This window comes from Neurospora tetrasperma (genome assembly GCF_000213175.1).
Source record: "Neurospora tetrasperma FGSC 2508 unplaced genomic scaffold NEUTE1scaffold_6, whole genome shotgun sequence".
Taxonomy (NCBI): domain Eukaryota; kingdom Fungi; phylum Ascomycota; class Sordariomycetes; order Sordariales; family Sordariaceae; genus Neurospora; species Neurospora tetrasperma.
Genome location: NW_009799104.1, coordinates 3,412,917 through 3,437,878, shown reverse-complemented (window position 1 = coordinate 3,437,878; position 24,962 = coordinate 3,412,917). Strand labels below are relative to the sequence as shown.

Sequence of the window (24,962 nt, the reverse complement as noted above, 5' to 3'; positions counted from 1 at the left end):
CCAGGCCAGGCCATGCGAGGGACGCCAGTAGTACAGCCACCCTTCCCTCGTCTTTCTGATCAGTCAATCAAGTAATGGCTTCTTCACGGCTTGGACCCTAACCCTTATCAACCCCCAGATTGTGATGACCGCCGGGGGAGGTCAAAGCCATCGTCATGTCTCGAACAATGGTGTTGATCTGGTCTACATCTGCCGTCTACCCGCTAGGTTTCCGGCTCTCATGAGCGAGATCTCAGATCCGGGGGACGGGGTAGATGCGGCGGCTGAGCTGTGTCCTTGCATGCCAGCCACCAGGGTCACCGACGGTTGATTCACAACAAGCCAATTCAGGGAGCATGCCAGTCGCCAGCCATGTAAACATTGCCAAGTCCGTCTACACTATACCGACCAGTATATACAAATGATCGTATCCGACTCCGTCACGCTTTCTCTGTTCCCAGGGACTTGGCTCTTGCATCGTCCTCGTCGGTTGGGTGTTGTTGTTGTTGCGTGTTCTACTAACCATCCAGGAAACCCCCCTATTTACACTCGTTGATCCCCTTTCACATCACCCACTAGTCATTCGGTGTGTCATCCCCAACACCCTATTGGAATATCAGTATGCGTTTTCTTCCACTTCTAGGCGGCTTATTGCCCCTGCTCGGCCTCGTTGGTGCCGCTCCAAGCTGCAACCATGAGTGCAACCGCGCTTGTTGGACATCCCGGTTCAACGTCAACACAGACTACGAGAACGAATGGCCTGTCACCTGGGTTACACGGAAGGTAAGATTTTCCAAACTATGTACCAGATCGACAAAGTTTCCCACATGCTCACACGAGACACCACAGTTCGACTTTCAAATCACCGAAGTGGATGAATGGGTTGGCCCAGATGGTCACATCAAGAAGGGAGCCATGCTCATCAATGGTGAGATATAGCGTCTGTCCGATGCTCAACTGCCTGCTAACGTGCAACCCAATAGGCGGTTACCCAGGGCCATTGATCAAGGCCGACTGGGGCGACAGGATCGAGGTCACAGTCACAAACAGGCTCAAGACGAACGGGTCAGTTCCGTCCTTCCAACTACAGTACGGGCCATTGACACTGACAATCCTTTCAGTACTTCTATGCACTGGCATGGTTTCCATCAACTGAACAGCAACAACCAAGATGGCGTGGCCGGCGTGACGGAGTGTCCCATCGCTCCTGGTACCAGCAAAGTCTACTCGTTCCTGGCAACTCAGCATGGAACTTCTTGGTTCGTCCACTCTGCCACTCGAGCAGAGGCGTCGACATATCCGCTAATACGTGATTTGTTCCAGGTACCACTCGCACATCTCCTCGCAATACGCCAACGGCATCGTTGGTCCAATCCAGATCAACGGCCCTTCCTCCTACCCGTACGATACCGACCTCGGCGTCTTCCCCATCAGCGACTGGTACTATGACTCCGCCGAGCACATCGTTGATCGGATGATGGACCCCAACGATCCCTTCCTCAAGGGTGTTCCTGGCTCTCCTCCGCCAAGTAACAACATCCTTTTCAACGGGATGAACATTGCGCCCAACGGCACTGGAGGCGAATATGCGAGATTGAAGTTCACAAAGAACAAGCGCCATCGTCTCAGGCTAGTCAACACCTCAGCCGATAACACCTTTGTCGTGTCCATCGTCGGTCACAACATGACGGTCATTGAGACTGACTTTGTCCCCGTAGAGCCGTACCCGGTTCACCAGCTTTACCTCACCGTTGGCCAACGCTACGATGTCGTAATCAAGGCCGACCAAGAGGTGGACAACTACTGGATCAACGCAACCCTATCTTCGACCCCCCTATGCGGCGTATCGCTCAACCCTTATCCCGCAGCCATAGTCTCGTACGAAGGCGCCGATGAGTCCAGGCTTCCCACTAATCACGGTCTACCTGCAATCGATCAGTTCTGTGAGGATGACGTCTCTTCCAAGCCCCTGACATCGAGGACAGCGCCAAAGGCCGACTTTTCCGACACCAAGGTGGATACTCTGTCCGTCACACTGGACGTGAAGGAGGTGAACAAGGGTATCTCCAAGGTACTTTGGTCAGTTGATGGCTCGGCCATTGATGTCCAATGGGATAAGCCGACGTTGGAGTATGTCGTCGAGGGCAACTTTACGTTTCCGAGACAAGCAAACATTATCCAGCTGCCCGAAGCTGTCAAGGTCCGTTACCTTTCCCTTCATGTCCCGTGCTTGCATCGACTACCGACCCAAATCTAACGTGCGAAACAGTGGTCCTTCTGGGTGATCCAAAACAACTCTCCCTCGCCGCATCCCATGCATCTCCACGTGAGTCTTTCTTTCTATCCCTCCTCCCTTACTTCCCCCCCCCCCCCCTTTCCCCTCCTCCCTTTCTCTTATGTCTCCCCATACATAGACTAACCTTCTCCACAGGGCCACGACTTCCTCATCCTCGGCCGCTCCCGCTTCCCCGCGAACCCCCTCGTCGACCCAGGCCACCCCATCCTCTTCGACCCCGTCATCGACGGTCCCCATCTCAACTTCGACAACCCCACACGGCGCGATACCACGGTTGTCCCGTCTTTCGGATGGCTCATTATTGCCTTTGAAGCCGGTCGTAACCCTGGTTCGTGGGTGTTCCATTGCCATATCCCGTGGCATATGAGCCAGGGACTCAGCGTCCAGTTTTTGGAGAGGGTCGATCGGATTAATGATGGGGCGATACCGAATTTGATGCCGGATTTGCGGGACAGGTGTGATGAGTGGAGGAAGTATGCGGATAATGATCCGGAGTTTAGGATGAAGAAGGTTGATTCGGGGATTTGAACTCATTTGAGTTGAGTGGGAGAGAAGAGGGGGGGGAGGTGGAGGTGGAGGTGGTGGAGGTGGAGGTGGAGGTGGTGATGCCTAGCGTATGGGAGGGAAGGAGATGGGGGGTGACTGGAGGGGGGTTTCGTTCTTGTGTATTCTCTCCATATTTTTGTTGGATAGTTGATAGGCTGAAGTTGTGATATGATCGTTATATAAACACGTCTTTGAAAGGCATGGTGAAGCAGATGAAGGCATGCATAGTCAATAGGCAGGTGAAAGAGTGAATGTGTTGAACCATACTGCAAGGGAGTGATCATAGTGAGCGATATTATGGTGGTGGTGAAAGTCTTGATAGATTGAGAAAGGAAGGAAAGGTGAAGAAGGAGGATGAAATCCGACTTATATCTAGGGTAGCAATGTGTGGATCATATCCACTGATACCGAGAGAATGCCGAGAACTGGTGATGGCTTCAACAGAATGAAGGATATGTGGCGTTAAAGCAGCGGAATGCTCCCAAATATAGTCGGATCTTCCTCACCAGCTTCCTGCCCTTCCTCAGTCCTAAGCAATTCATGATGCCACAGGTATCGCCTGAGTACAACGTCTGGTTCATAAGGCTCTTCCGAGTTCCGGGTGACAACTCCCTCCTACTTGTATATTCGGCACCACCATATCGGCCCGCTCATCATCAAAGTGATCAGATCTCCAAGAGAACCGACTCGGAATTCTACAATCCCTTGATGACGGGCCAACCAAATCCCAACAGATTTTAGATTTTCTGTCCATTTGGATCGGGACTCCACGAACCCCGGATCCTGAAGCAGCGTGTCGTCCTCGGGTCACCCCAACACAGATACCAGAGCCTCCAAAACAGAATTGCAAGTAGCGGATGTCGATATGACTAGCAAGTTGATTGTTTAGGTAGGTAGGGATTTACAGCAACGCACACTAAGTCGCGCTTAAAGACTGTGTATGTGTGCCACTGGGTTTGTGTTGTGCGGGTCTCTGGGCAGTCATCCAGTTCGTGATGGAAATGGAATGGGACCTTCGGCTGTACTCAGATGTTTCTTTCGGTCCAGGATTCATGTGGGCTGGAGTTCTCGAGAATCGCACGTCGAACCATGTTTGGAGGTGGGAAATTGGGCCATAAATCTGCGGGATTGTAGGGAGATGGGTATCAGGATGAGCAGAGGCTGGATGGACCAGCAGGTGGAGGAGCTCTGCCCGTGTTGAGCATGCTGGAAGCAACGTAACAGAGTATCGTGATTGGATCAGGGTCTTGGCTTTCCGGTGCAGATATGGAATGAAAGAACCTGGAACTTTTGACGTCGCCTATGATACGGACACACTTTTCGACAAGTTGTCTGGACTGGACCCTACATCACTCACGTTAGTAATCGTACAGGTGCCAGTTCAATAGAATTTCACTCACAAGTCGTTTGAGTCCGCTTAGTGACCTTGCAACGATGCACTTGAATAACGAAGCCTCTGAAACTCCAATAACGGATCAACTAGGTCGAGAGCAGACTTGACGTATTTTCCCTGAGCTATTAAGAGCGCAATCTTTGGCCTTTTGTAGTTCCTCAACACTTTCAATACGATGAGGGTAAATAAGCGCCGGGCACGGTTGCTGCTTTCGATCTCAGATCTCAACCTTGCTACCTTGTCCAGTTGTATCTGGCCATCGACTTGTAGTTCTTCCGCCATTGCCAGGATGCGTTCTATTACGTTGTGCTCCCGCATGTACCTCATTACAAGCCTCGGTGAAAGGCCATCCGTCTCTAGCTGATTGCTGAATACTTGGAAGGGCATAACTTCCCCATTCAACTGTTCACGGGCCTCCTTCGACGATTCGGGTAGCTCCTGATTAAGGCGCGGTACGTCGTATGCACCCAGAGCAGGCACAAGAGAAACGCCAAGTCCTTCCGCGAGATCCGTTCCTAGTCCTCCATGCTGGTATCTCTGTGCCTCCGTATGGTCTCTTATGTTGCCGAGCTGTGCAGACGTAGAATAGAAATCTCTCGGGTTATGGCGTAGCTGGACTTCCCGTGCAGTGGCGAACGATACCGTTGACGAGTAGCTACTTTTGGGAAAAGCCCACTTGGAGCTGTCGATCGATCTTCGTCCGCTGATAGGCAAAGAAATGATACTATCGGATGTTTGAAGCGGCGTTTCGACTGTATCACGATCTGCAGAGATGCCTTTGAAACCCAGAGTTGCTTCTATGCGCAAGGACGGGGCCCGGTCCGAAATAAAGCTCTGGAAGGGAAAATTGACTATTTGAAGTCGAAAGGCTGGTGCGAGAGGTTCTGTTACGGGATTTGGCAGGATGAGGGCATAGAAGGGTTCGTATCTCTTCTGTAGCGCGTTCAATCCTTTCTCTGTATGCTATCAGCAGGTGCTCTCAACTTTGTTGTGAGGGCCGACTCACAACTGTCCCGCTCCTGCTTCATTTTGCAAGGTTTGGATGGTTGCCGTCGCTAACAGCAAGCTTGTTTTGAGTCTCTCGATCCTTGGGTACAGATCGTGAATCTTAGGAACGAGTCTGAACCTGATTTTCATTGCTGTAAACAATTGACGCCCAAATTCAGAATCATTCGCCATGTCGCTTCGGTATTGGTGGATCTTTTGGAGCTGAGGCTCAATGAGTGTGGTTAGTTCATCACATTCTTCCTTCAATAGACCAAACGGCCATAGGGCCTGTGACGTCTCGACAGCGTTGGGATCTGGGTTCTGGCCACATCGTGAGGTGATGTTTGATTCGACTTGTTCGACTAAACTGACGAAAACTTTGAGAGAGTTGACTTCAGTGTCGAGCTGCTGGAAAACAGCGCCCGAGTCCTTTGCAACCTTCGCGACATCGTATATCGTGGATGCAAGAAGGTATGCCAGTTTGGCAACGCCGTGGGCAGCGGTTATTGCTTCGATCACCTCCATGTCGAAAGCATATGGCAAGTAGCGGTTGAAAAAAGATGGTGTGCGCGAAACAACAAATTGTATGGTAGGTATCCCGAGAGAGTCAAGAGACTGACTCGAGTGAAAGAGCAAGATGTTATAACATCTCAGATGTGGAGGTACATGCATGTCGACTGCCGAAGCCGTCTGTATCGACTGGAAGGAAACCAATAGTGCGTACGGGCAGTATTGGATTGGAGCGTTGCTTCCCATCGTTGGTGATTGGTGATAAGTGGCAAGTGTACTGGCCACTCAAAGAGCAAGCTGTAAATGCGCCTTCGATTCTACGCCTTGTCTGAGGTCTTTTGGGTGCAACTGCGCTGCAGGGGCTTGGGCAGTGACACAGACTGAGCAAGCCCAAGTCTTGGCAAGCTGAAAACCATGCCATTCCATGCGGGCGGGCATTCTCTCATCAGCTAAATACCATAGGCACGCCAGTAAAACATCACCAATTTTCACCTCCCTTCATCATACTCCCACGCACACTTCAGGCCTTTGAAGTAGGCATTCTAATCATGCAGCTTCAAAACCAATTCCTCTTCGCAAGGCATCTCCCGACAAACAATACACTTCACCCTTGGTCTCTCCACCACCAACTCATCCCAATCATCCAGACCTGGCTGTTTTTTCCACTCGATATCGACCGTGCCGATGCCTCTCACCGCGCGGTGCTCATCATCATAGGGGAACACGAACTCGCGGCGATACCACTCGACACTTTCTGTCAGTGACAAGCTATCCACGTAGTCCTCGGAGATGAGACCGCCGTACGGAATTTCAGCGCCATTCGCACCGTGTCTATTGCGAATGTCGAGATTCGGGTCGAACCGCACGAGCTGCGGTACCCAGGAGCCGTTGTTGTGCCACACAAGGACCTGTTCAACGGTGGTGGATTGTCGTGGTCGGGGTGATCGTGACCTTGGCCTGTACAGTGGTGGTTCGCTAAGATACTGGTTCTCAGATCCTGGTTCTGTAGTCGAGTCATCATTGGCGGGAAGATGATGAAGTTCCGATCCCGAAGGCTGTTCTCGGATCTCAACCAGCGGCGGATTTGGATGGAACAGTGGAGGAATATGAGGGTGTGGGGGCGGGCTTGGCGCGCGGTACTGGGGGCGTGAAGCTGTTGGCTCCTGCCGATCCAGAGACTCAAGGGACTCTGGTGGTGGTAATGGAGGCAAGGGCCTTTCTCTGTGTCTGTAGCGATGATTCGTGATATTCGGGATCGATTTGTTGCGGTTCCAGATAGTTCCGTCTGGCGGGTGTCCATTCTCCGCGCGCGTGTCGCGATAGCAATGAGGGCAAATGGGAGCATTTGCTGGCAAGCTGTCTGGTGGAGGCGCCCAATGACGGGGGTCGATATTCATGATTCGGCTTGTTGTCAACTGCGCGAAGTCAAGCTCCACAGGTATTTCCTGCCCCGTACGTGGAACCCGGCCTGTCAGGGCCATGTTGTAAGCGAGGAAGCATATACCTGTGGCCGCATCACCACCTCCGGTCATGCCTGGCTGTAGGGAGAAGTTTTGTTTGATTTGTCCAATAGCTTCGATGTGTTTCCCGATAACGTCCCTCAGTTCCTCGCTGGAGAGAAGTTAGCATCGGACAGCTTTACCGGTCGATAATGTATTCACCCACATCTCATTGAGCCTGGATTCGCCGCGGGTGGCACTTCCGTTTCGAGAGAGCACTTCGAGTTGGATAACCGCGATAATCAGCTGTAATGTCGACTTCAGCTGTGCCATTCTCGGTTGGAGAAGCCCGAGCTTCGGCTTCCTGATATTCTTCCATCTGTGGGTGGCATAGAAGCGAAGAGCATAGTTCGCATGGTCGCCGAAGTTGGATTGTAACCTCCTGATCTTTTCCTTTTGCTCGTCGATATCCCTGCTCAATTCGAATGCTTCTTGTTCCATGTTGTCCAACACCCGTCGATCACGCATATACGAGATGACTGCTGTGTCGTCCTGGGGGAGACGGAATTTGATAGAGTACTGGGCGGTTTCGATCAAATCCCCGAATGCTCGAAAAGGTAGAGCATCAATCCTCATCTGGTCTCCGATTTTCTTTGCATCTTCGGCAAGTTCAAGAATGACCTCGACGATTCCGTATGCGGCGACAGCAGTTGATATGATGGTCGGCACGCTTTCGAGGATGCCCGCCATTGAAAGGACTTTGCGTAGGTACCCAAGTACAACCAAGTGTGAGGAAGGGAGGTGAGAGGTATGAGATAGAAAGGGACCCCGGCACAAGTAATATGACAGATTATGGGCTTTATGTTACATCCAAGATGTCTTGATATTGCTCTTGAAGAAGAATAGCATGCATATTGACGAACCATAAGACCAATCTTAAAGCTCGCAGAGCCTCAAACTTCGTATTCGCGTCCACCCAGATGCCATTGGCACTAGTAAAGAGGGTGTTTAGTATGTGTTGTCAGTGCATCTGGCCTGCGAAGCGGCCTGTCAAAGGTGCAGCGAGCTAGCTCCTGTGCGATCATGCATTCTGCCAGCATGTTTTGCATCTTCGTAGGAACGAACGCTGTGATCGCCAGTGGGCGGTCGCTGATCGTCGAAATCTTATAGGGCGAGATACCGCCAGCTAGTGCAGGCGACCTGTAGGCTGGCCGCTGTGGCCCGGGTCGGCGCAATACAAGGTCTTTGGTGTGAAGTTATCTTGACGTTGCTCCCAATTGGGTTCCTGGCTGTTGTTCAAGCTTTTCTTTTGTCGTTGTACGTCTAACTTCAGTGAGCTAGGGTTCTTACCACCTTCTTTGAACCTGAAAGAGAATAGGTAGAGATAGCCCACTTTGAATTCGTTGTGCTTGAAATGGCTTTGATAGTGACTAAGCGGATGATTCTCGTTGGAGCCTATGTCGTGGTTCGAGGCTCTGCCGTTAGGTAACTTGGGCATTGCGTTGTTCTTTCGTGAATCCCCCACGTCTCTTTCAGCCTCAACTGGGTGGTAATGGTTTGCGGCTCTAAGATATCTCTAAACGCTTTGATGGGTCCGGTGTTTCCTTGGTCGAGTAAACTCAACCGCAATCGGCTTTCTATTGCTGATCCTGAAACCATGAGCGGCAATGGCCGCAAAGTATTGGTTATGTTGCAACCATGCACCAGGGGCAGCGGATCCTTGGGCATAGGTAGCTCCCTGCACTACGCACGGGGTTCCACGTTGTCGTCCTCCCGGGCCGCTTTCCCGTTACAGTCAGCTGCAGTGGTGGATGATCAGTGATCCGCCCGGCACTGGATGATCCGCTAGGTAACTAGGGAATTCCATCCTCTAGTGGGCGATGCTACTTTGGCTCGGTTTAGGTAACCTCTTCAAACCCCCGGAGGCGGGATTCCCTCCAACCACCACTGGCCAAGTGTAGAGGAGGTCGAAAGGCGGCCGGGCAGTAGGAGCGGGTCCATTCTGGTAGGAACTCCGCGATAGTCGGTTTTTCCAGCGTCGGATCAAAGAGATCCCGATATCGGTGAGTCTTGGTGTCAGCCGAATGGCAAGGGAACTGTGAGAGTAAAGGCAGCAGTTGCCTCGGTCACCAGATAATACCCTGGCATGGTTCAGCTGCATCAAAAACCCCACTACCTGAGCCTCAACCCGTTGTTGCCTGCACCTTTCTCTTCTTCCATTACAATCTACCGTTACCACTTCCAAATGGCGCGCACATAAAGAACCAGAGAGCCTTCCCCTATCGCATCGGGACATTCGCTGCGACAAACCCTCATACTTGAAATGCAGACGACCTACCAGCGCAGTGGCCCCCAGAGTCGTCCCCTGTATACGATGTTGGCCAAGTGCGTCCGACGCCATGGGGACTGCAGAGAAGAAATCGCCGTTCGTCACTCGAAATGACTAGTCTGTCCAATGAAGTGACGGTGTAGGCCACCATCATGATTCAACTGTTGCGTGTGCGACTCAGAACAACCTCTACCACAACAGCATTGCTCGGTTGGGACACAATAGAAATGCCTGATGGGAAATGACGGGTTCCTCATCAGGCACCTCCTACCCCTTTGAAGCGGCAAATGAGGTACAGGATCAAGTATGCATGTGCGGTTGTGAGGTTGTTCTCGATCCAAGCTCAATAAAGCCTGATCCATTCCTGAGTTTGCCCACGCTCTTTGACTGCTTCGTCCCATCGACTCCGGACGACGTATCCAACAGCGACTCGGGACATTAGGTGAGGCTTTCCGGGTTGTCGGAATAGCCACATAACGAGCACCATGTCTGGATTGGCATCCACCAAGGCCAGGAACTCCGGGGAGAAGTTGCCTCGCCGACTATATCTGTTTAGATACACAACGTTTTGGACATGTTCAAGGGAAAAGTCCAGGCGAGCAAAAGCAAGTAGCTCTGCGTTGGTGGCAATGCCCATGTTGGAGGCTGCTGGTAAGAACTCATCAGGGAAGAAGGTCTGTAGCGTCCCGGAGTCGATCCTTATCTCCCCAATGAGCTCATCATTGTCCATGTCTTCCGATGCTTCAAGCGAGGCAAAGATGGAGCAAAAGTGAACTTGACCGGACGCTTGCAAGGTATGGTCGCGTTTTCGGAGCCGAATTGGAAAGCTGCAGATTGTACCTCTGAAAACCAATTTGGTCTTCTCGGCTATGGCAAGGTCCTGCTGCCAGCGCTCTTTAGGACTGACGATGCGCCGACGCAAAACCGTTGGAGGATTGTCTCCTGAATGGTGGTGACAAGGCTCCTTCCCTGGTGCTCGAAGCATGTGTTGTGCAACCCTCGCTATTCTTGCGTCTACTTGGAGGTAGGGGATGTACCTTGGCGAAGTCCGCACAGCATCAATAAACCAGTCCAAAGTAAGTTCTATGTTGAGACCGTCCAGTCTCCCGAGAGGATAAGAGATTGGACCCGTCCACGAAGCCCAAGACCAAGATGGAATACCTTCACAACGTCGCCTGCTTAGGACACCATTTGGTTGCCACATCAGAGCTGCCCCCAAGTAGGACAGGGGAAGGCCAGCGACCGCCATCCCTAGGCTGTCAGCTATGTACATTGTGTACATACCCAGTGATGCCTTCAGGATGTCTTTGTCATGCGTGAAGTTTCTTGTGGAAAGCTTTTCGACCATGGAGACAAAAGTTGCCGAGGCTTTTTGGGCATCGCCTCCAACTTCCATGTCCAAGCCCAAACCTCTGGGGTCTTCATCCCGAAGGTAGCGTTGATATTGCTCAGGCGAAACGCTTTCATCCAGAGGCAGGTCCTCGTTCCAGTTTCCTTGTGCGCAGCTGAAGTACGTCCTCTCTGGAGTGAAGAATATGAACCGGTCAGAGCACGTTATTTCTTGAAGAGTCCATCCTCTTGTTGCCCATGTTGATGATGCGACAACTTCTTTGAACTCGGGCCTGTTTAGGCAGAAGCGTAGGCCTCCAATGGTATGGTACTTGTTCAATAGCTGATTCGGATCTATGTGCAGGATAGAGTGCTGTGCGTTGTCTCCGACGGCGGCAACAATTGTAAGGCTAGCCTGGGCGTAGATGATGTGCATCGATCCTATCTGAGTGACTGTATCCTCAGTGGAGTCTTGTTCAATGCAGAGGCTATCAATCCAGATGTATCGATAGCCTAAGAACTTGGTAACTTCAATGGCATCCAGGATGGTCTGTGGAAGCTTTATGGCGGGATCCCGGAAGGCGTCTTTCTCGCATAGGGTGCTGAGGTTTGGGCTTTGCAGGGTGAAGAACGGATCTCTTCCCCATACATAGCTGAGAGCGACATATTCGACTTGTTGAAGGTTCACATGACCGTTAATACCAGGACTAGTGGGTACTAATCTCATATCGACGACGTCAATCAGCCTGCTCGGGGCCGCCTGCAAAGCTTCTGTATCTGGTATCGCTGACTGATTGCATCTGTCATGGTTTTTGCGGCAGTTTTCGAGACAGCGCTTCATCAAGTCCATGTCTCGTGTATCCCGGTCGAGTGGCTTCGGTATCATTAATGTAGCCTCTAGTTTCTGGGCATCGGCCATAATCGTTTGGTAGTCTTCAGGATGCAGAAACAACTGATATTCGTTATCGTCCACGTCTTCGGAGTCCCTCAAAGGAAGCCAGAGTGACATGGCGCCGTAATCACAAACAGCGTCGACCGAAATCTGAAGTATCAGTTCCTCAGGATCGAATATCTCGAAGTCATCCGATAGCGATGAGCTTGAACTGGCCATTGAACTTGTTTTGGAGACGGTGGTACTTTCCAATGACTTGAAAGCTTCCCTGATTGTGTCAATGTTTATGAGCGTGTCCTCAACCAATGGTATTGACCTCATTGCGTGATAGAGATGCCTCTCTTTGGCCCGCAGCATGAGACGAAGGACGAGTGAGCAGAAACTGCACTCGCGGTAGCTGGAAAAGACATGGTCGATGGTTGCAAGTCTTATGTTGCCGGTCGAGTCGCGGGTTCCGGGATGGAAGTCTGACTTGTCGGTTGAGTTGAGTATTTCGTCTAGGCGTAGGGTTATGGGATGGCAAGCTTGACAGAGGGTGTTTCGAACCGAAGCAAATATCAGACTGCCCAAAGCAGCGAGGGTGCGCTTGAAGTCTTCCATGCTGAGTTGAGACGTAGACATGGTGGTTGCTCGTCAGCCGTAGGTCGTTGAAGTTTGCTCCGAAGCTTGACGATTCGAGACAATGACTGGAACATATTTCATGTCAGCTTTCCAATCACTTGGAGAGCATCCATGACATATGTGAGTCGGGCGCTAACCTACCTCTAACTGCTAGCGGGTGCTGACCACTGATGGCAGTGTAACCTCCAGCGCTGGACTGCGTCGCATTCCGCTTCTTCAGCGACCCAAACGGAGCAGCGACATTCATCATTGTGAGATCCTGTAACAGTGCAGCTGGTGATCGTTCTGGTCGTTGATCCCTGCCGCAGAATCTCTCGTCTGCGAACTGATGCTTTGGATTCTGCAATGGATAGTCTTTGCCCTCTTGTAAGGAAGCGGAAAGCCAAAATCTTAAATTCGTGAGCGCTGCCCAGGCATGGCGAATGCGGGGTAACAAGACAATCCAACGCCGACTACCGAGAATGGCAATGATTCTGTGTAGTTGGAAAATATCAGCCAGGTGTGATATGAGAGGACAGGAGACTGGAGTTAGCGATGGTCGATATGGACATGAACAGACGATAGGAACGGAAGACGGGAGGAATTATTGAAAAGTGGAAGCCAAGTCAAAGCTGTGTGCTGCTAAGACCGGCGGCAGGCATTGCACAATGGAAAGAACTGAACTTTGCAAGATAACCGCATTCAAACTTGAAATCACCTATTCTTTCATCGTCCCTTCCCACTCGCACCTTAGCCCCTTCCACCCTTACGGCAACCCAACACTCAACCCTCCAACCGCAGCCTCGGGCAAATCCCCGCCAAGACCCGCCGGTGTCTCGAAACTCTCCCCCATACCGCCTTTCACGCCCGTGATCTGCTTCAACGTCGGCCTGCCCTCCTTGACCTCCCTCTCCTCAAACTCAAAGATGCGATAATCGCCATTGTTGAACCACCACCCCGTCACTCCCGCCCTCAGGAACCCCGAATGACTGACAGCGACAACAGCCTTGCCGTCCTCCATCTCAGGCCACACCTTGGCCTCAATCTCCTTCAACACGTCCTCTCCTCTTTGCATGATTGACTCCTTGGTGTACCAATACTTCTTGGCCTTTTCCGAATTGCGGTTCTTTTCCGGCCAGACTTGGTCGACTCTTGAGAAATCTACCTCTGGGAACTCTTTGGAAAGTTCCTCGATGGATGAACCCGTGTCGCAGGGCTTGTCGCTGTTCTCTTGCCAGCCAGCGTTGGCGATGATGGGGATGTTGTGCTCCTTGGCGTAGTTGCCGAAGGAAAGAAGGGCCGTTTCGATGGTTCGGCGCATGGGGGAAACAATGATAAGGCTGACTTGGTACTTATTGGGCACCTCAGTCTTGAAAAAGTGCTCGCGGAGGGAGCCGCATTGTGTCCTGCCGAGCTCCGAGAGACAGGGATCGTGGATGGAATAGTCTCGTGGTAAGAGTTAGCAGGTGGGAACTTGAAAGACAAGAGTGGCACAAGTGAGACTTATTATCGACGTTGTGGAGGGCCTGAGCGTGGCGGACAAGGATGAGTGTTGGTGGCATGTTGACGTTGTGACCGACTTGGTGATGGCTTCAACCGCGATTCAGGGGGAAAGTAAACAAAGGGTCCAAGTGAGTGGGGCCAGTGGCTGGTTGGATGGTGTTTGGCGGTCGGAACCAAGCTTGAGAATGACTGGATGTCCAGAAGAACGCAGGATACACCAGGTTATAAGCAAAGTGGTCCTCTATCAGCAAGACACTTGTAGTTTCAAGTTCCCTTGTGATGATGACTGATGAGGCCGGGAGCTGTCTCACTGCGCCACCCAGTGCGTAACCGTTGGCGATCACCCTCACTGTGGCAGCTCGTTGGCAAGGCGAGACCCACTGTCAAACAGGGCTAAATCCGCTGAAAGCCTGAAACAGCCGCCCGCGATGGAGCAACTGAAAAGGTGGGACCAGCCGTCACCGTCTATCCAATCACAGAAACGAAAAGGACACTGCAGTAACCGCGTTGCCAGCCGCGAGCACAGCAACCGCATCTCCAACTAGAGGTAACTACATCATCATCACCGTGTTTATTTGTTGGACTGTTCAACACAAACACCAGACCATTGGCCATCAAGATGAATGTCGACGAGCTGTTTCAGGTACGTAATATTTTTTGAGTCCTCTGTCACTGACAAATTCTAACGACAATTCCCTCCAGAAAGCGGGAGTTCCCAGCAAACGCAAGCTGGATCCCATTCGCGATCCGAACGAAATCTACAAGTCCGCCAAATTATCTTCCAACGGCAGCCGACACGCGCAGGTAGAGGACGGAGACGACATAGAAGCGGGTCCAGCACCACCTCCTGAAGATGGAGAAGACGATGGCGACTACGGTCCCTCAGCACCACCAGTCGAAGATGACGGCGACGATGAAGAAGGTCGATTCTTCGGCGGTGGCATAACCGCCCAGGAGAAGGAGATTCTCGATTTCATGGACAGTAACACCGCCGCCCCAGCCGACGACCTCTTGACAACAGACAAGATCGACCTTTCCTGGCTAAAGAAAACCGCACTCAACTTCGAGAAGCGCATCACGCGCAACGCCGAGCTCCGCGCCCGCCACGAAGACGATCCCTCGAAATTCATCGACTCGGAAGCCGACCTCGACGCCTCCATCAAGGCTCTCTCCATCCTCTCCGAGCACCCAGAGCTCTACGCCGATTTTGCCCGTCTCGGCTGCGTCTCCAGCCTTGTCTCCCTCCTCGCCCACGAAAACACGGACATTGCCATTGACGCCGTCGAAATTATCAACGAGCTAACGGACGAAGACGTCGCTGCCTCCGACGAGCAGTTCTCCTCTCTAACCGACGCCCTTCTCGAAGCCGATCTGCTCGGTCTCCTAGTCAGCAACTTCTCCCGCCTAGATGAACAACAAGAAGCCGACCGCACGGGCGTCTACCATGCCCTCTCCATCATCGAAAACCTCTGCTCCCGCCGCGAAACCGCCGACCAAATCGGCAAACACACCGAACTCCTCGAATGGCTGCTCTCCCGCGCCAAAAAGTCCGAATCCCCAATTGTCTCACAAAACAAGCAATACGCCGCCGAAATCCTCGCCATCATGGTCCAATCCTCCCCCGCCAACCGCCGACGCTTGGCCTCCGACGAGCTAAACGCCGTCGACACCCTCCTGACGCTCATCGCCCCCTACCGCCGCCGCGACCCCGAGCGCGGCTCCTTCGAAGAAGAATACATGGAAAACCTCTTTGAGTGCTTAACCTGCCTAGTCGACGACCCCCTCGGCAAGTCGAAGTTCGTCGAAGCCGAAGGCGTCGAACTCTGCCTGCTCATCCTCTCCTCCGCCGACATCAAAGGAAAGCTTTCCAAGCCCGCCTGCCTACGACTCCTCGACCACGCGGCCTCTTTTTCTTCCGAAGTCTGTCTCAAGATCGTCGAAGCCGGCGGTCTCAAGACGCTCTTCACCCTCTTCATGTCCGGAGACAAGTCGTCCGACAAAGATAACAAGAAAAAGAACAAAGGCAAGACAACAACACTATCAAAACAAGACATCGAACACCTCTTGGGTATCTTTGCTTCCATGCTCCGCCATCTACCTGCAGCCACAGCCACAGCCACAGCAGACGACTCAACAACCGGCGCAGAACGGATCCGCCTCCTAGCCAAATTCGTAGAAAAAAACTACGCCAAGACCTCCAAGCTCATTCGACTTCGTCGCGAGTACGCCGCGCGCGTCAACCAAGTAGAGGAAGCCATCAAGGCAGAAGAAGACTTGGACGAGGACGAGGCCTTTTCTCGCAGAATGGATGCCGGGCTTTTCTGTCTACAGACGATTGACGTGATCTTGGCATGGTTGATTGCTGAAGATACGGGATGTCGGGCAAAGATCAGGGAATTGTTGAAGGATCGGGATGAGGATTTTGGGACGCTGGCGAGGACGTTGAGGGAGCAGATGGCGGGGGTGGATGGGGAGACGGAGGAAGGGAGGGATACGGGGGAGATGTTGAAGGCGCTGTTGGAGTTTTTGGAGTAGTTTGTGTCTGAAAAAGGGGGATGGGGGGGGTGTAGAAGGGGGGTAATGTTGAATAGGTTGGCTTAACCAAAACAGATCGGTGAAGTGCAGTGGGTAAGTAATGACCAAGTAGCTATAAAGATACCATTGAGCTAGGCTAGGCTCTTTCATACTATCTAGTTGCACTGTTTTTGGTTTTACGAATCTTGACTATTCGGTATTGGAAGGTATGAATTTTGGCGATTCCCTTGGTCTACTATCAAGGCATGGCCTGGTCTATTTAGAACCCTTAAACGCAGACCACGTAACCACAACCGTAGGATAGTAATACCAAGTCACAAACTTAACTTCATAATCTCCGTCTAACAACCTAACATGCCTTCATGACAGAAAAACGGCGCGGCCTCCCCTTTCGTCGTTTACCATAACGGGCCAGCCCAGGCCAATCCAACATCATCACCCCCATCGTCGCCCCATCACCTTCCATTTCTGTTTGTCCAACCAGGTACAGTTACTGCCCTTAGTGAGCAGCCATGGCCTCAGGAGAAGGAGTAAACACGGCATGCAACAAATCCTTAATCACCTGCTCGCGGTTCTTGTTGCCGGCCTCCTTGATCTCGCGAATCCGCGCCTCGGCTTCGCGGTTGGCTTCCTCTTGGGCGGCTTGGTTTCCTTGTGTGTGCTATATTGTATAGATAATGTTTGTTTAGTATGTACGTTTTCCTTGCATTCGTTGTTTCGTGTTGTTGGTTTGTAGATGTGGAATAAAAAAGGGGAAGAAAATGAGAAAGAGATGGGGAAGGAGAGGGGGGGATAAAAAGAGGATAAGCGGAAGAAGAGACAAAAGGGAGGAAACATACCTCGGCCTCAAACTTCTTGAACTCGGCTTCCTTTTGCGCCTTGTACGCTTCTATTTCCTTCTTGGCTTCGTCGCGCGCTTCGCGAACGCGCTTTGTGCGGTCTGTTTATTTTATTTTGTTAGCCTACTACCTTGCCGGTCTAGGTCATGATTGACCGTAGTTTATGCGTCGGTCTGCTGTTTCGTGTTTCCGGCCTCTGGTTGTAACTTGTACCATCGACAGGACCTTATTCACGTCGCGGGTGCAGGAACGTCGAATAATCTTGGGTATCAGTATCGGGTGAGGTTGATGGTCAGGATGCAATACGTACACTCTCTAGCTATACCCCCGAACCATTATACCAAACGTTAGCAACTATTATATCAAGACGTACGTTTCTTTCCGGCGGATCATGGACAAATGCATTGCAATGCGGGAAAGAAGACATACCCTTCTGAACAATCTTGGTAGCTTCCCTCTCAGCCTGTATAGTAAACACCCAGCAGTGTCAGCCAGTCTGTCATGTCATGTCATGTCATATCCCACAGCAGCAGCATCAAACACCCCTCTCCCCCTCCTCCAACACATCTTTTCTTTCATGGCCAACTGAAGATATAGGTAAGTTGGCTTTGCAAAGCCCGTAAAGAAGGAAGCTAGATCAATGGTTTGTCCGTCCGTCGTAAGGCGTGCGGGGGTCGAATCGTAGGGAAGAAGTGTGGGTGTTGGTGTTGGTGAAGACGGGGACGTACATCGAGAAGGAGCTGAATACCCGCTGACTTTTGGGCCGACTATTTCCAACCATCCATCCCGTTAGCTTTTCGTTATTCTTTCTTATGTCGGCGTCATGTGTGCGGACGACGATGCTATGCTAGCTGGGAACGAACCATGGTGATAGCTGTAGAGGTAGATAGAGGTGGTAGTCGGAGCTAGGTAGAGGTAGCGGTGCTAATCGCTTCGGAGTTCTGAGGCTGAAGCAATTGCGATTAGGAGGTAGAGATAGTATCGGTCGTAGCGAGTCGAGTAAAGGTATAGATTGTTGGTCTTGTTGTTCGTGTCAGTCGTAATATCGTGATGTTGATGCGGCCCGTCGATACGTGATTCGATGCGATGCGATGCCGATGGTCGACCTGAGGTCGTCAAGTGGGTTGGCGTTGGCGGGCGTCGTCGTAGCCCGGTACCTCCCCCGCTAGGCGCGCCTGCACAGCGCTACAGTGGCCGCCCGCAGCCGCTGTCCGTTGTAGCGGGACACTTTTAAGGTGCAGTTGGCAGCAGAGGCAGCGTGAACAGCTGGGCTCTGATGTCACCTTCCATTGCCTGCCGCCGCCTCTTCGCGGGCAGGGCAGCGGCAGGGCAGCTGTGACAGCTCTCCGCCAAAATCAGTCGGTGAGCAGTGGCAGAATAGTTGCCCGCCCGTTCGTCTCCGTCATCCCGTCGATGCCGTTCCTCGTCTGATCTTGATCATAGAGGTAGCTTCCATTGCGCCGGTGTAGTTTACAGCTTTCTCCTTTCTGTCACGGCCCGGGTTCCTGTTTCTTTCTGTCTTTTAGTTTTACATCTCTAGTAAAAAAAGAAAAGCAACCATGTCCCGCGCCTCGAAACTCACCCTCCTCGGCACCTCCGCCTTTGCGCTCGGCACCGTCGCCCTGGTGCACTGGCAGCAACAAGCCGAGAAGGAGGTTCGTTTTTTGCTTTTTCTTTCTTTCCCTCTCCTCCTCCTACCAACGCTTCCCCCCGCTCCCCAGTCCAATACCGTCCTGAACAACACTCACTGACAATGACATAAACAGGCAATGCACGCCGGCGTCATCCGCGACATTGAACAACAACGAATCAAGCGTGAACGCCAGCTCGATTTCGAAATGCAGCGCGAGCTCGAGAACGAATACAAGAAACTCCAGACTGTTCGCGACGTCACAGATCAGATGGACCACCCGGTGCCTACGAAACCCAGTAGTGCACTAGCAGAAGGACTGCCGAAGCCGAGTGCTGCGGCGGCTAGTATACCTGTTGGAGGGGCCATTGGGACAGGGACAGGGACGGAAGAAAAATGAAGAGGAGTCTGGTAGCTGAGAGGGAAAGGAGAAAGTGAGAAAAAGCAAGAGAAAGAGGAGGGAGCTACAACGATGGTCCGCTCGTTGACTACAAGCTAGCGAGGGGGGAGGTTCCCACCCAGCGGACCAAAGAGTGAAGACAGCGAGGTACAGCTGGGCTACCTTTAGAGAGTCGAGAAGACGAGCAGAAACGCCGCCTTCTTTCCTAGCTAGCGAGCGGTACCCTTTCCGAAGACCAAGGGGTGCGCTTGTAAGCGTACGGATAGCCAGATGGCGCGGTTATCCTCCTGGCTTTGTCTGGTAGACTGACGTGCTCCAATATGTCGGTCTTGTCTGTTTACGGGGCTGAGCTCGGCGGCTTCCTTCAGGGCGGAAGTCTGCGGCTCGAGACCTTGAGGGACTGCGGTCATGAACTGTATAACACTTGTATTATTACATCTCTGCTCGAAAGCAGACTGGCATCTTGTAACTATTATTGTATTGCACATTCATAAGAAATTGTTTCGAGGCTGCATCATGTGTATGTGCCTCCAATGTCAACTTGTTTGCGGGCACATGATGATAGTGATATTTTTGATAAATGTATAGTGAGTAGTAACTTTGCGCGTGAAAACTGAACCACTCCCCCCTCCCCTCGCAAATGCGCACAGAGACAGCCTGAATACTTTGCGAAACTCGCTTGCAAATTGCAATCTTCAATAATTAAACGCCAGAACGACCATTTCTATGCAACTTTTTGTGTCTCTCTTTGTCGTCTTTCTTCTTTCCTCGTTCCTTCCGTCTCCTTTGGATCCCACACAGCACATCTACGAGCCCCAGCATGTAGAGAAAGAACCGCTTCTTTTTTTGCCAGTGCCTATAAATGCCATGCCATGTACAAGGACCATGATAAGAAAAAACCGTGATATTATAACCGAGCCTTTCCGCACCAACCAACCCCCCCGGGAACCCACAACTACCCTTAACGAACCGAGATGCCGGACCTGCTCGTGAACAAGCGCGAGGCAATGTTCATCGACATGAGCTCCTGGAACAGAAGCTTGGCCGCATAGGGCATGTGGACCTGGGCGATCTTGGTCTTATTCTTGCAAGGACGGCATTCGAACGATTGCTTGGTGAGGTTTCTGCAGACAAGTTGTTAGCATCATATGGATCCATCAAAAGAAAAGAGGAGGTACATACGCAATGGGAGTCATGAGACCGCAAATCTCGCAAATGTGCACTCTGAAAGCATCCGAGACCTCGAACAATCTCTCCTTCAAGAATGCAGCGGCACCGTGAGCAATCATACAGTCACGTTCCATTTCACCGAAACGGAGACCACCGTCTCTGGCACGACCTTCGACGGGCTGACGAGTCATGATCTGCACCGGACCACGAGCACGAGCGTGGATCTTGTCGTCCACCATATGCCTCAAACGCTGGTAGTAGGTAGGACCGAAGAACACCTGGGCGCGAAGCTTCTTGCCGGTATGGCCGTGGTACATGATCTCAAAGCCACGGGACTGGTAGCCGTGCTCGCGGAGGAGGTTGGAGACGGAATCGACGGTAACATCCGTGAAGGGGGTGGCATCACCCTCCATACCCTTGAGCGCACCGACCTTGGACAGCAGACACTCGATCAAATGGGCAATTGTCATACGAGAAGGAATGGCGTGAGGGTTGATGATAATATCAGGCGTGATACCCTCGGCGGTAAACGGCATGTCCTCTTGACGGTAAGTGACACCAATGGTACCCTTTTGACCGTGGCGAGACGCGAACTTATCACCAATCTGGGGAATCTTTGTCGTACGAACCCTCACCTTTACGTAGCGCAAACCATCTTGGTTGGTTGTAAAGGCCACTGAATCGACGATACCACTCTCCGTGCTGCGCAGCGGCGTGGACGCGTCACGCTTGACGTGCTGAGCCGTGCGCTGGCCAAGTTCTTGGTTATCGGGGTTGATGGGAGATGTCTTGCCGATGATGATATCGTCACCGGTGACTCTGATGCCAGGAGCAATGATACCATCATTCTCTAGCTTGTCGTACGTACCGTGCTTGGGCCGCAGAGTGTTGCTTCGATCTGGCTTTTCAAATTGCTCCACGATGTTGATGCCGACACGCTTCTCGCAATCCGTGTAGGAACGGAAGAAAAGACTGCGGAAGATACCACGATCGATACTGCTCTGGTTCATAATGACGGAATCTTCCTGGTTGTAACCAGAGTAACAAGCGATGGCAACGATGGCGTTCTGACCGGCAGGAAGCTCACGGAACTTGAGATATTCCATAGAGCGGGTGGTCGCCAAAGGTTTTTGAGGGTAGTAAAGAATGTTGGCCATGGTATCCATACGTCGGGAGTAGTTGGTAAGGAAGAAACCCATAGCTTGCTTACCCATGGCAGACTGGTAAGTGTTTCTGGGCGACTGATTGTGATCGGGGAAAGGAATGATACTGGCGCAGATACCGAGAAGCATACTGGGGTGAATCTCGCAGTGCGTGTACATGTGTGTTGTCGGGTTGAATTTTGTCTTGATACGGCTATTGCCACGGTTGGCAGCGTCGTCCTCAAACTCGCGACCCTTGAACTTGTGCTGACGGTAAGTGTCCAGATCTTCTGGCGTCATGCAGATCATGGCTGTCTCTTCCTCCTCGGCGTCAAGGTATTCGATAGCACCAGACTCGAGCAGGCCTTGCCAGCCAAAGTATTCCTCATGGTATTTGCCAAGCTCCTTATCCTGCTCAAGGCGCCTGATATGCTCCTTGGTAAGGATGAGCTGACCCTTTTCGACACCGGATTCGCTGTTGTCTTCTTGCTCAACAACAAACAACGGCCTCATGACTCTACCGGCATCCGAGAAAATCTTGAACTCTCTGTCACGAATGTCGCGAACCAGCGAAACCTCGAACGAAATGATGTTCTTGCGTCTGAGGTTCTGAACAAGAGTGACGAGATGCTTGGGATCTTGATGGACACCAACCCAGGTACCGTTGACGAACACCTTGGTGGCGTTGGGATACCGCAAAGGCTCGTACTCCTCCAACACTTCCATGTTTCGGGCAATCATGAACTCGATGATGGGATCGGCCAACGTACCCACCGAGACGAAGCACATCAGAGACAAGTTCTTGACCAAACCGCAAGCCTGGCCTTCTGGCGTTTCTGCTGGGCAGACCAAGCCCCAATGTGTGTTGTGCAGCTGACGAGGCTTGGCGAGCTTACCGTCACGACCAATGGGCGTGTTTGTACGACGCAAATGCGACAGGGTCGAGGAGAATGTGTATCTGTTCAAGACCTGGGACACACCAGCAGTCGAGGACATGGCCTTCTTCTGGTCACCCCAGTTACCAGTGGCAAGCGAGTACTTGAGACCGTTGGTAAGAGTGGAGGCCTTGATACCCAGGGCCAGGGAGAAGTGCTTGTTGGTATCAACGCAGCGCTTCATGTAGCCCATGAGATCCTGAGTGAGGCGTCTCACGATGCCACGGAAAAGCTTGGCCAGCAGAGGACCAGCCAAGTCAAGGCGCTTCTTACCAAAGTGATCACGATCATCGGTATCTCTGCGGCCAAGGACGCACTGGAGCAGCTTGTGGACCATGTAGCCAAGGAAGAAGGCCTTTCTGGTTTCGCAACCTTCAGCCTGAGAAATATGGGGTAACAGCTCCTTCTGAAGCATCTCCTTAGCAGCCTTGATACGGCCGTTACGGTTTATTCCGGTGCTGCCGTTACCACGCTTGCCAATGTAATCCAAGGCGACCTCACGATCCTGGATGCAGAAGGCCTCCTCGATGCAGGGACGAAGGGCTTCGAGCATTTGACTGTCGCGGCGGTCGTAGCAGATGTGGTTGAGAATATCCTCATCGGAAACAACTCCCAAAGCACGGAACACAATGGCAAGAGAGACCTCCTCCTTGACGTAGGGCAGGGTGACGCTCACGGTGTTGGCCAAGCGACCCTTGTTCTGGTCAGCCTTGGTGTGCAGCCTCATCTGGAGGGAGGAAATAAGACGGGAACCCTTCTCGAGAGCACTGCGGATCTCGGCCTGGTACGAGACGCTGCCACCAGGAGGCTTCTTGAAGACCTGGACAATGTTGGCGGCAGAGCGCTCTTGGGCGATCAAAACCTTTTCACTACCGTTGATGATAAAGTAGCCACCCTGGTCGTAGGGACACTCGTTGAGGGTGAACAAGGACTCGTCGTCCTCCATGTAAAGGTGGCAAATCTTGGACTTGACCATGATAGGGATCTTGCCAAGGAAGAGATATCCCTTGAGGTTTTCCGGGTTAATCTTGTCGTCCTTGGGTGGTTCTGGTGGCGCACTCTCCTCCTCGATCCAGCGCAGAGCAGTCGGGTGCTCGCCAGTGCGGGCCATGTGGTCGTGCTCGTCATCGGTCAGCTGGTTGAGGGGCTTCTTTTCGCTGACGGCGATACGGGCGCGCTTGGTGACCTTGCAGTAGATGGGAGCCGAGTAGGTCAGGTTGCGGTCACGGCATTCGTACGGGAGAAGACTAATAGTCTCGCCCGTGGCTTCGGTGAGGGTCGGCCTGGAAATGATGATCTCTCCGAAATGAACGTCGTATCTGCGCAAAATGATCTCTCTGCCCTCGTCGTCGCCTGGGCTTGGGTGATCCAAGGTAAGATCGGCATACTCGTCTATTAGAGATTGCACTGTGTCTGTTGTGAACTCATTGAAAGAATCGATCTGCTGGGACACGAGGCCCTTGAGGTCGAAGTAGGAGGAGATGACCTCCCACGAATCCTCGGGCGTGATGGCGTTGGGATCGGAACCGTCATCCTCGTCGTCGAAAGTGGAGAGGTTCTCGTAGTTGTCATCATTGTCGTATGTGTCTCCATAGCCGCCATAGCTCTGGCTGCCGTCCTTTGCGTAGGCGGCCATCTTGCAAGTCAGCAAGGCGAGCGGTGCAGGTGGTTTGGTGAACGGGCGAGAGGGTGGTTGTCGAGCGGGCTGAGGGCTGGCTGAACAAGTAATCGATGAGTCGTGAATGGATGGTAGATGGCGGACCGTGAGTGGTGGCGGTCGGTGGCGGGGTATGTGAATGAAATATCCGACCGGGAATCGGCAGGCACTGGACTAGGCGGTAACGCGACGACAGCGTCTGGTCTGGCTGCTGTTGGGGTATCCGGAGTCGATTAAAAAGAAGATAAAGGTCGGTCGAGTTCGGAAAGCAGAATGGGTATCGCGGCTCGGGTTAGCCGGCGGTGGTGGTAGATGGCCGAGGATCACTCAGTCGCCCATCTACAGCTCGTCACTTTTTCGGATTTTCCTTTGTCGATGTCGGAACGCGACGTTGCCCACTCTTTGCCGCTTCAAAGAGATGCAAATGAACGGATCGAGTCGATCGATGCCGACTTGTTCGAGAATGGATGCAGCGCAACAGAGACGTCGACGGCGGCTGCAGGGAGTGGCGGGGTAGGAGGACAACACGCGCGGAGGAGGTCGCGATGTTGGTTGAGGAGGTGGTGATGGTGGTTTGGGGAAAGTGGCCGAACCGTACGCCAGCGAGGGACGGGAGAGTGCCACTCCAAAATCCCAAACCGACAGACAAGGTCTGGGCTACAAGACAAGGCCAGACGTGGTTGCTGCTGGCAAAGCACAGACGGAACAGAGTCCAAGCTCCAGGCGGCGAGGCCAAAAAGTGGATCTTTAACTGGCCAGTTCGTCAAGATGATTGGATGGATTGCAGCTTTACTAATGCACCATAACGTCCATTCACCCAAGTCCCCGCCAAATCCGGCCGGCAACGATGG

The 24,962-nt window shown here is 52.4% G+C and overlaps 10 protein-coding genes across 10 annotated transcripts; 3 read left to right on the top strand and 7 right to left on the bottom strand.

Annotated features, from left to right (window-relative positions):
* Positions 1-600: 600 nt before the first annotated feature.
* NEUTE1DRAFT_104235 (uncharacterized protein) lies at positions 601-2,803 on the top strand (the record flags this gene model as incomplete). The annotated part of the gene is made up of 7 exons (XM_009856424.1): positions 601-762; positions 799-907; positions 963-1,044; positions 1,101-1,238; positions 1,303-2,179; positions 2,249-2,305; positions 2,411-2,803. 7 exons carry the CDS (start codon positions 601-603, stop codon positions 2,801-2,803), a joined length of 1,818 nt encoding a protein of 605 aa, XP_009854726.1.
* A 2,413-nt stretch (positions 2,804-5,216) lies between these two features.
* NEUTE1DRAFT_141093 (uncharacterized protein) lies at positions 5,217-5,726 on the bottom strand (the record flags this gene model as incomplete). Its single annotated transcript, XM_009856423.1, has 1 exon — positions 5,217-5,726. The coding sequence occupies one exon, from the start codon at positions 5,724-5,726 to the stop codon at positions 5,217-5,219; it is 510 nt and encodes a 169-aa protein (XP_009854725.1).
* A 527-nt stretch (positions 5,727-6,253) lies between these two features.
* NEUTE1DRAFT_88442 (uncharacterized protein) lies at positions 6,254-7,651 on the bottom strand (the record flags this gene model as incomplete). Its single annotated transcript, XM_009856422.1, has 2 exons — positions 6,254-7,249; positions 7,373-7,651. The coding sequence occupies 2 exons, from the start codon at positions 7,649-7,651 to the stop codon at positions 6,254-6,256; spliced, it is 1,275 nt and encodes a 424-aa protein (XP_009854724.1).
* A 2,171-nt stretch (positions 7,652-9,822) lies between these two features.
* NEUTE1DRAFT_141091 (uncharacterized protein) lies at positions 9,823-12,321 on the bottom strand (the record flags this gene model as incomplete). Its single annotated transcript, XM_009856421.1, has 2 exons — positions 9,823-10,421; positions 10,764-12,321. 2 exons carry the CDS (start codon positions 12,319-12,321, stop codon positions 9,823-9,825), a joined length of 2,157 nt encoding a protein of 718 aa, XP_009854723.1.
* Positions 12,322-12,890: 569 nt separating this feature from the next.
* On the bottom strand, positions 12,891-13,759 carry NEUTE1DRAFT_69762 (uncharacterized protein; the record flags this gene model as incomplete). The annotated part of the gene is made up of 1 exon (XM_009856420.1): positions 12,891-13,759. The coding sequence occupies one exon, from the start codon at positions 13,619-13,621 to the stop codon at positions 13,067-13,069; it is 555 nt and encodes a 184-aa protein (XP_009854722.1).
* A 650-nt stretch (positions 13,760-14,409) lies between these two features.
* On the top strand, positions 14,410-16,505 carry NEUTE1DRAFT_149032 (uncharacterized protein; the record flags this gene model as incomplete). The annotated part of the gene is made up of 2 exons (XM_009856419.1): positions 14,410-14,446; positions 14,506-16,505. The coding sequence occupies 2 exons, from the start codon at positions 14,423-14,425 to the stop codon at positions 16,336-16,338; spliced, it is 1,857 nt and encodes a 618-aa protein (XP_009854721.1).
* Positions 16,506-16,535: 30 nt separating this feature from the next.
* On the bottom strand, positions 16,536-18,236 carry NEUTE1DRAFT_118325 (vacuolar ATP synthase subunit G; the record flags this gene model as incomplete). Its single annotated transcript, XM_009856418.1, has 6 exons — positions 16,536-16,999; positions 17,178-17,278; positions 17,488-17,496; positions 17,607-17,640; positions 17,906-17,944; positions 18,041-18,236. The coding sequence occupies 6 exons, from the start codon at positions 18,041-18,043 to the stop codon at positions 16,838-16,840; spliced, it is 348 nt and encodes a 115-aa protein (XP_009854720.1).
* Positions 18,237-18,736: 500 nt separating this feature from the next.
* On the top strand, positions 18,737-19,102 carry NEUTE1DRAFT_28458 (uncharacterized protein; the record flags this gene model as incomplete). Its single annotated transcript, XM_009855497.1, has 2 exons — positions 18,737-18,832; positions 18,944-19,102. Coding segments are annotated over 2 exons (255 nt in total), but the record flags the coding sequence as incomplete, so codon positions are not given.
* A 115-nt stretch (positions 19,103-19,217) lies between these two features.
* Positions 19,218-19,695, bottom strand: NEUTE1DRAFT_118324 (uncharacterized protein; the record flags this gene model as incomplete). The annotated part of the gene is made up of 1 exon (XM_009856417.1): positions 19,218-19,695. The coding sequence occupies one exon, from the start codon at positions 19,693-19,695 to the stop codon at positions 19,417-19,419; it is 279 nt and encodes a 92-aa protein (XP_009854719.1).
* A 61-nt stretch (positions 19,696-19,756) lies between these two features.
* On the bottom strand, positions 19,757-24,090 carry NEUTE1DRAFT_124967 (DNA-dependent RNA polymerase II RPB140; the record flags this gene model as incomplete). The annotated part of the gene is made up of 2 exons (XM_009856416.1): positions 19,757-20,331; positions 20,390-24,090. 2 exons carry the CDS (start codon positions 24,088-24,090, stop codon positions 20,169-20,171), a joined length of 3,864 nt encoding a protein of 1,287 aa, XP_009854718.1.
* Positions 24,091-24,962: the final 872 nt, after the last annotated feature.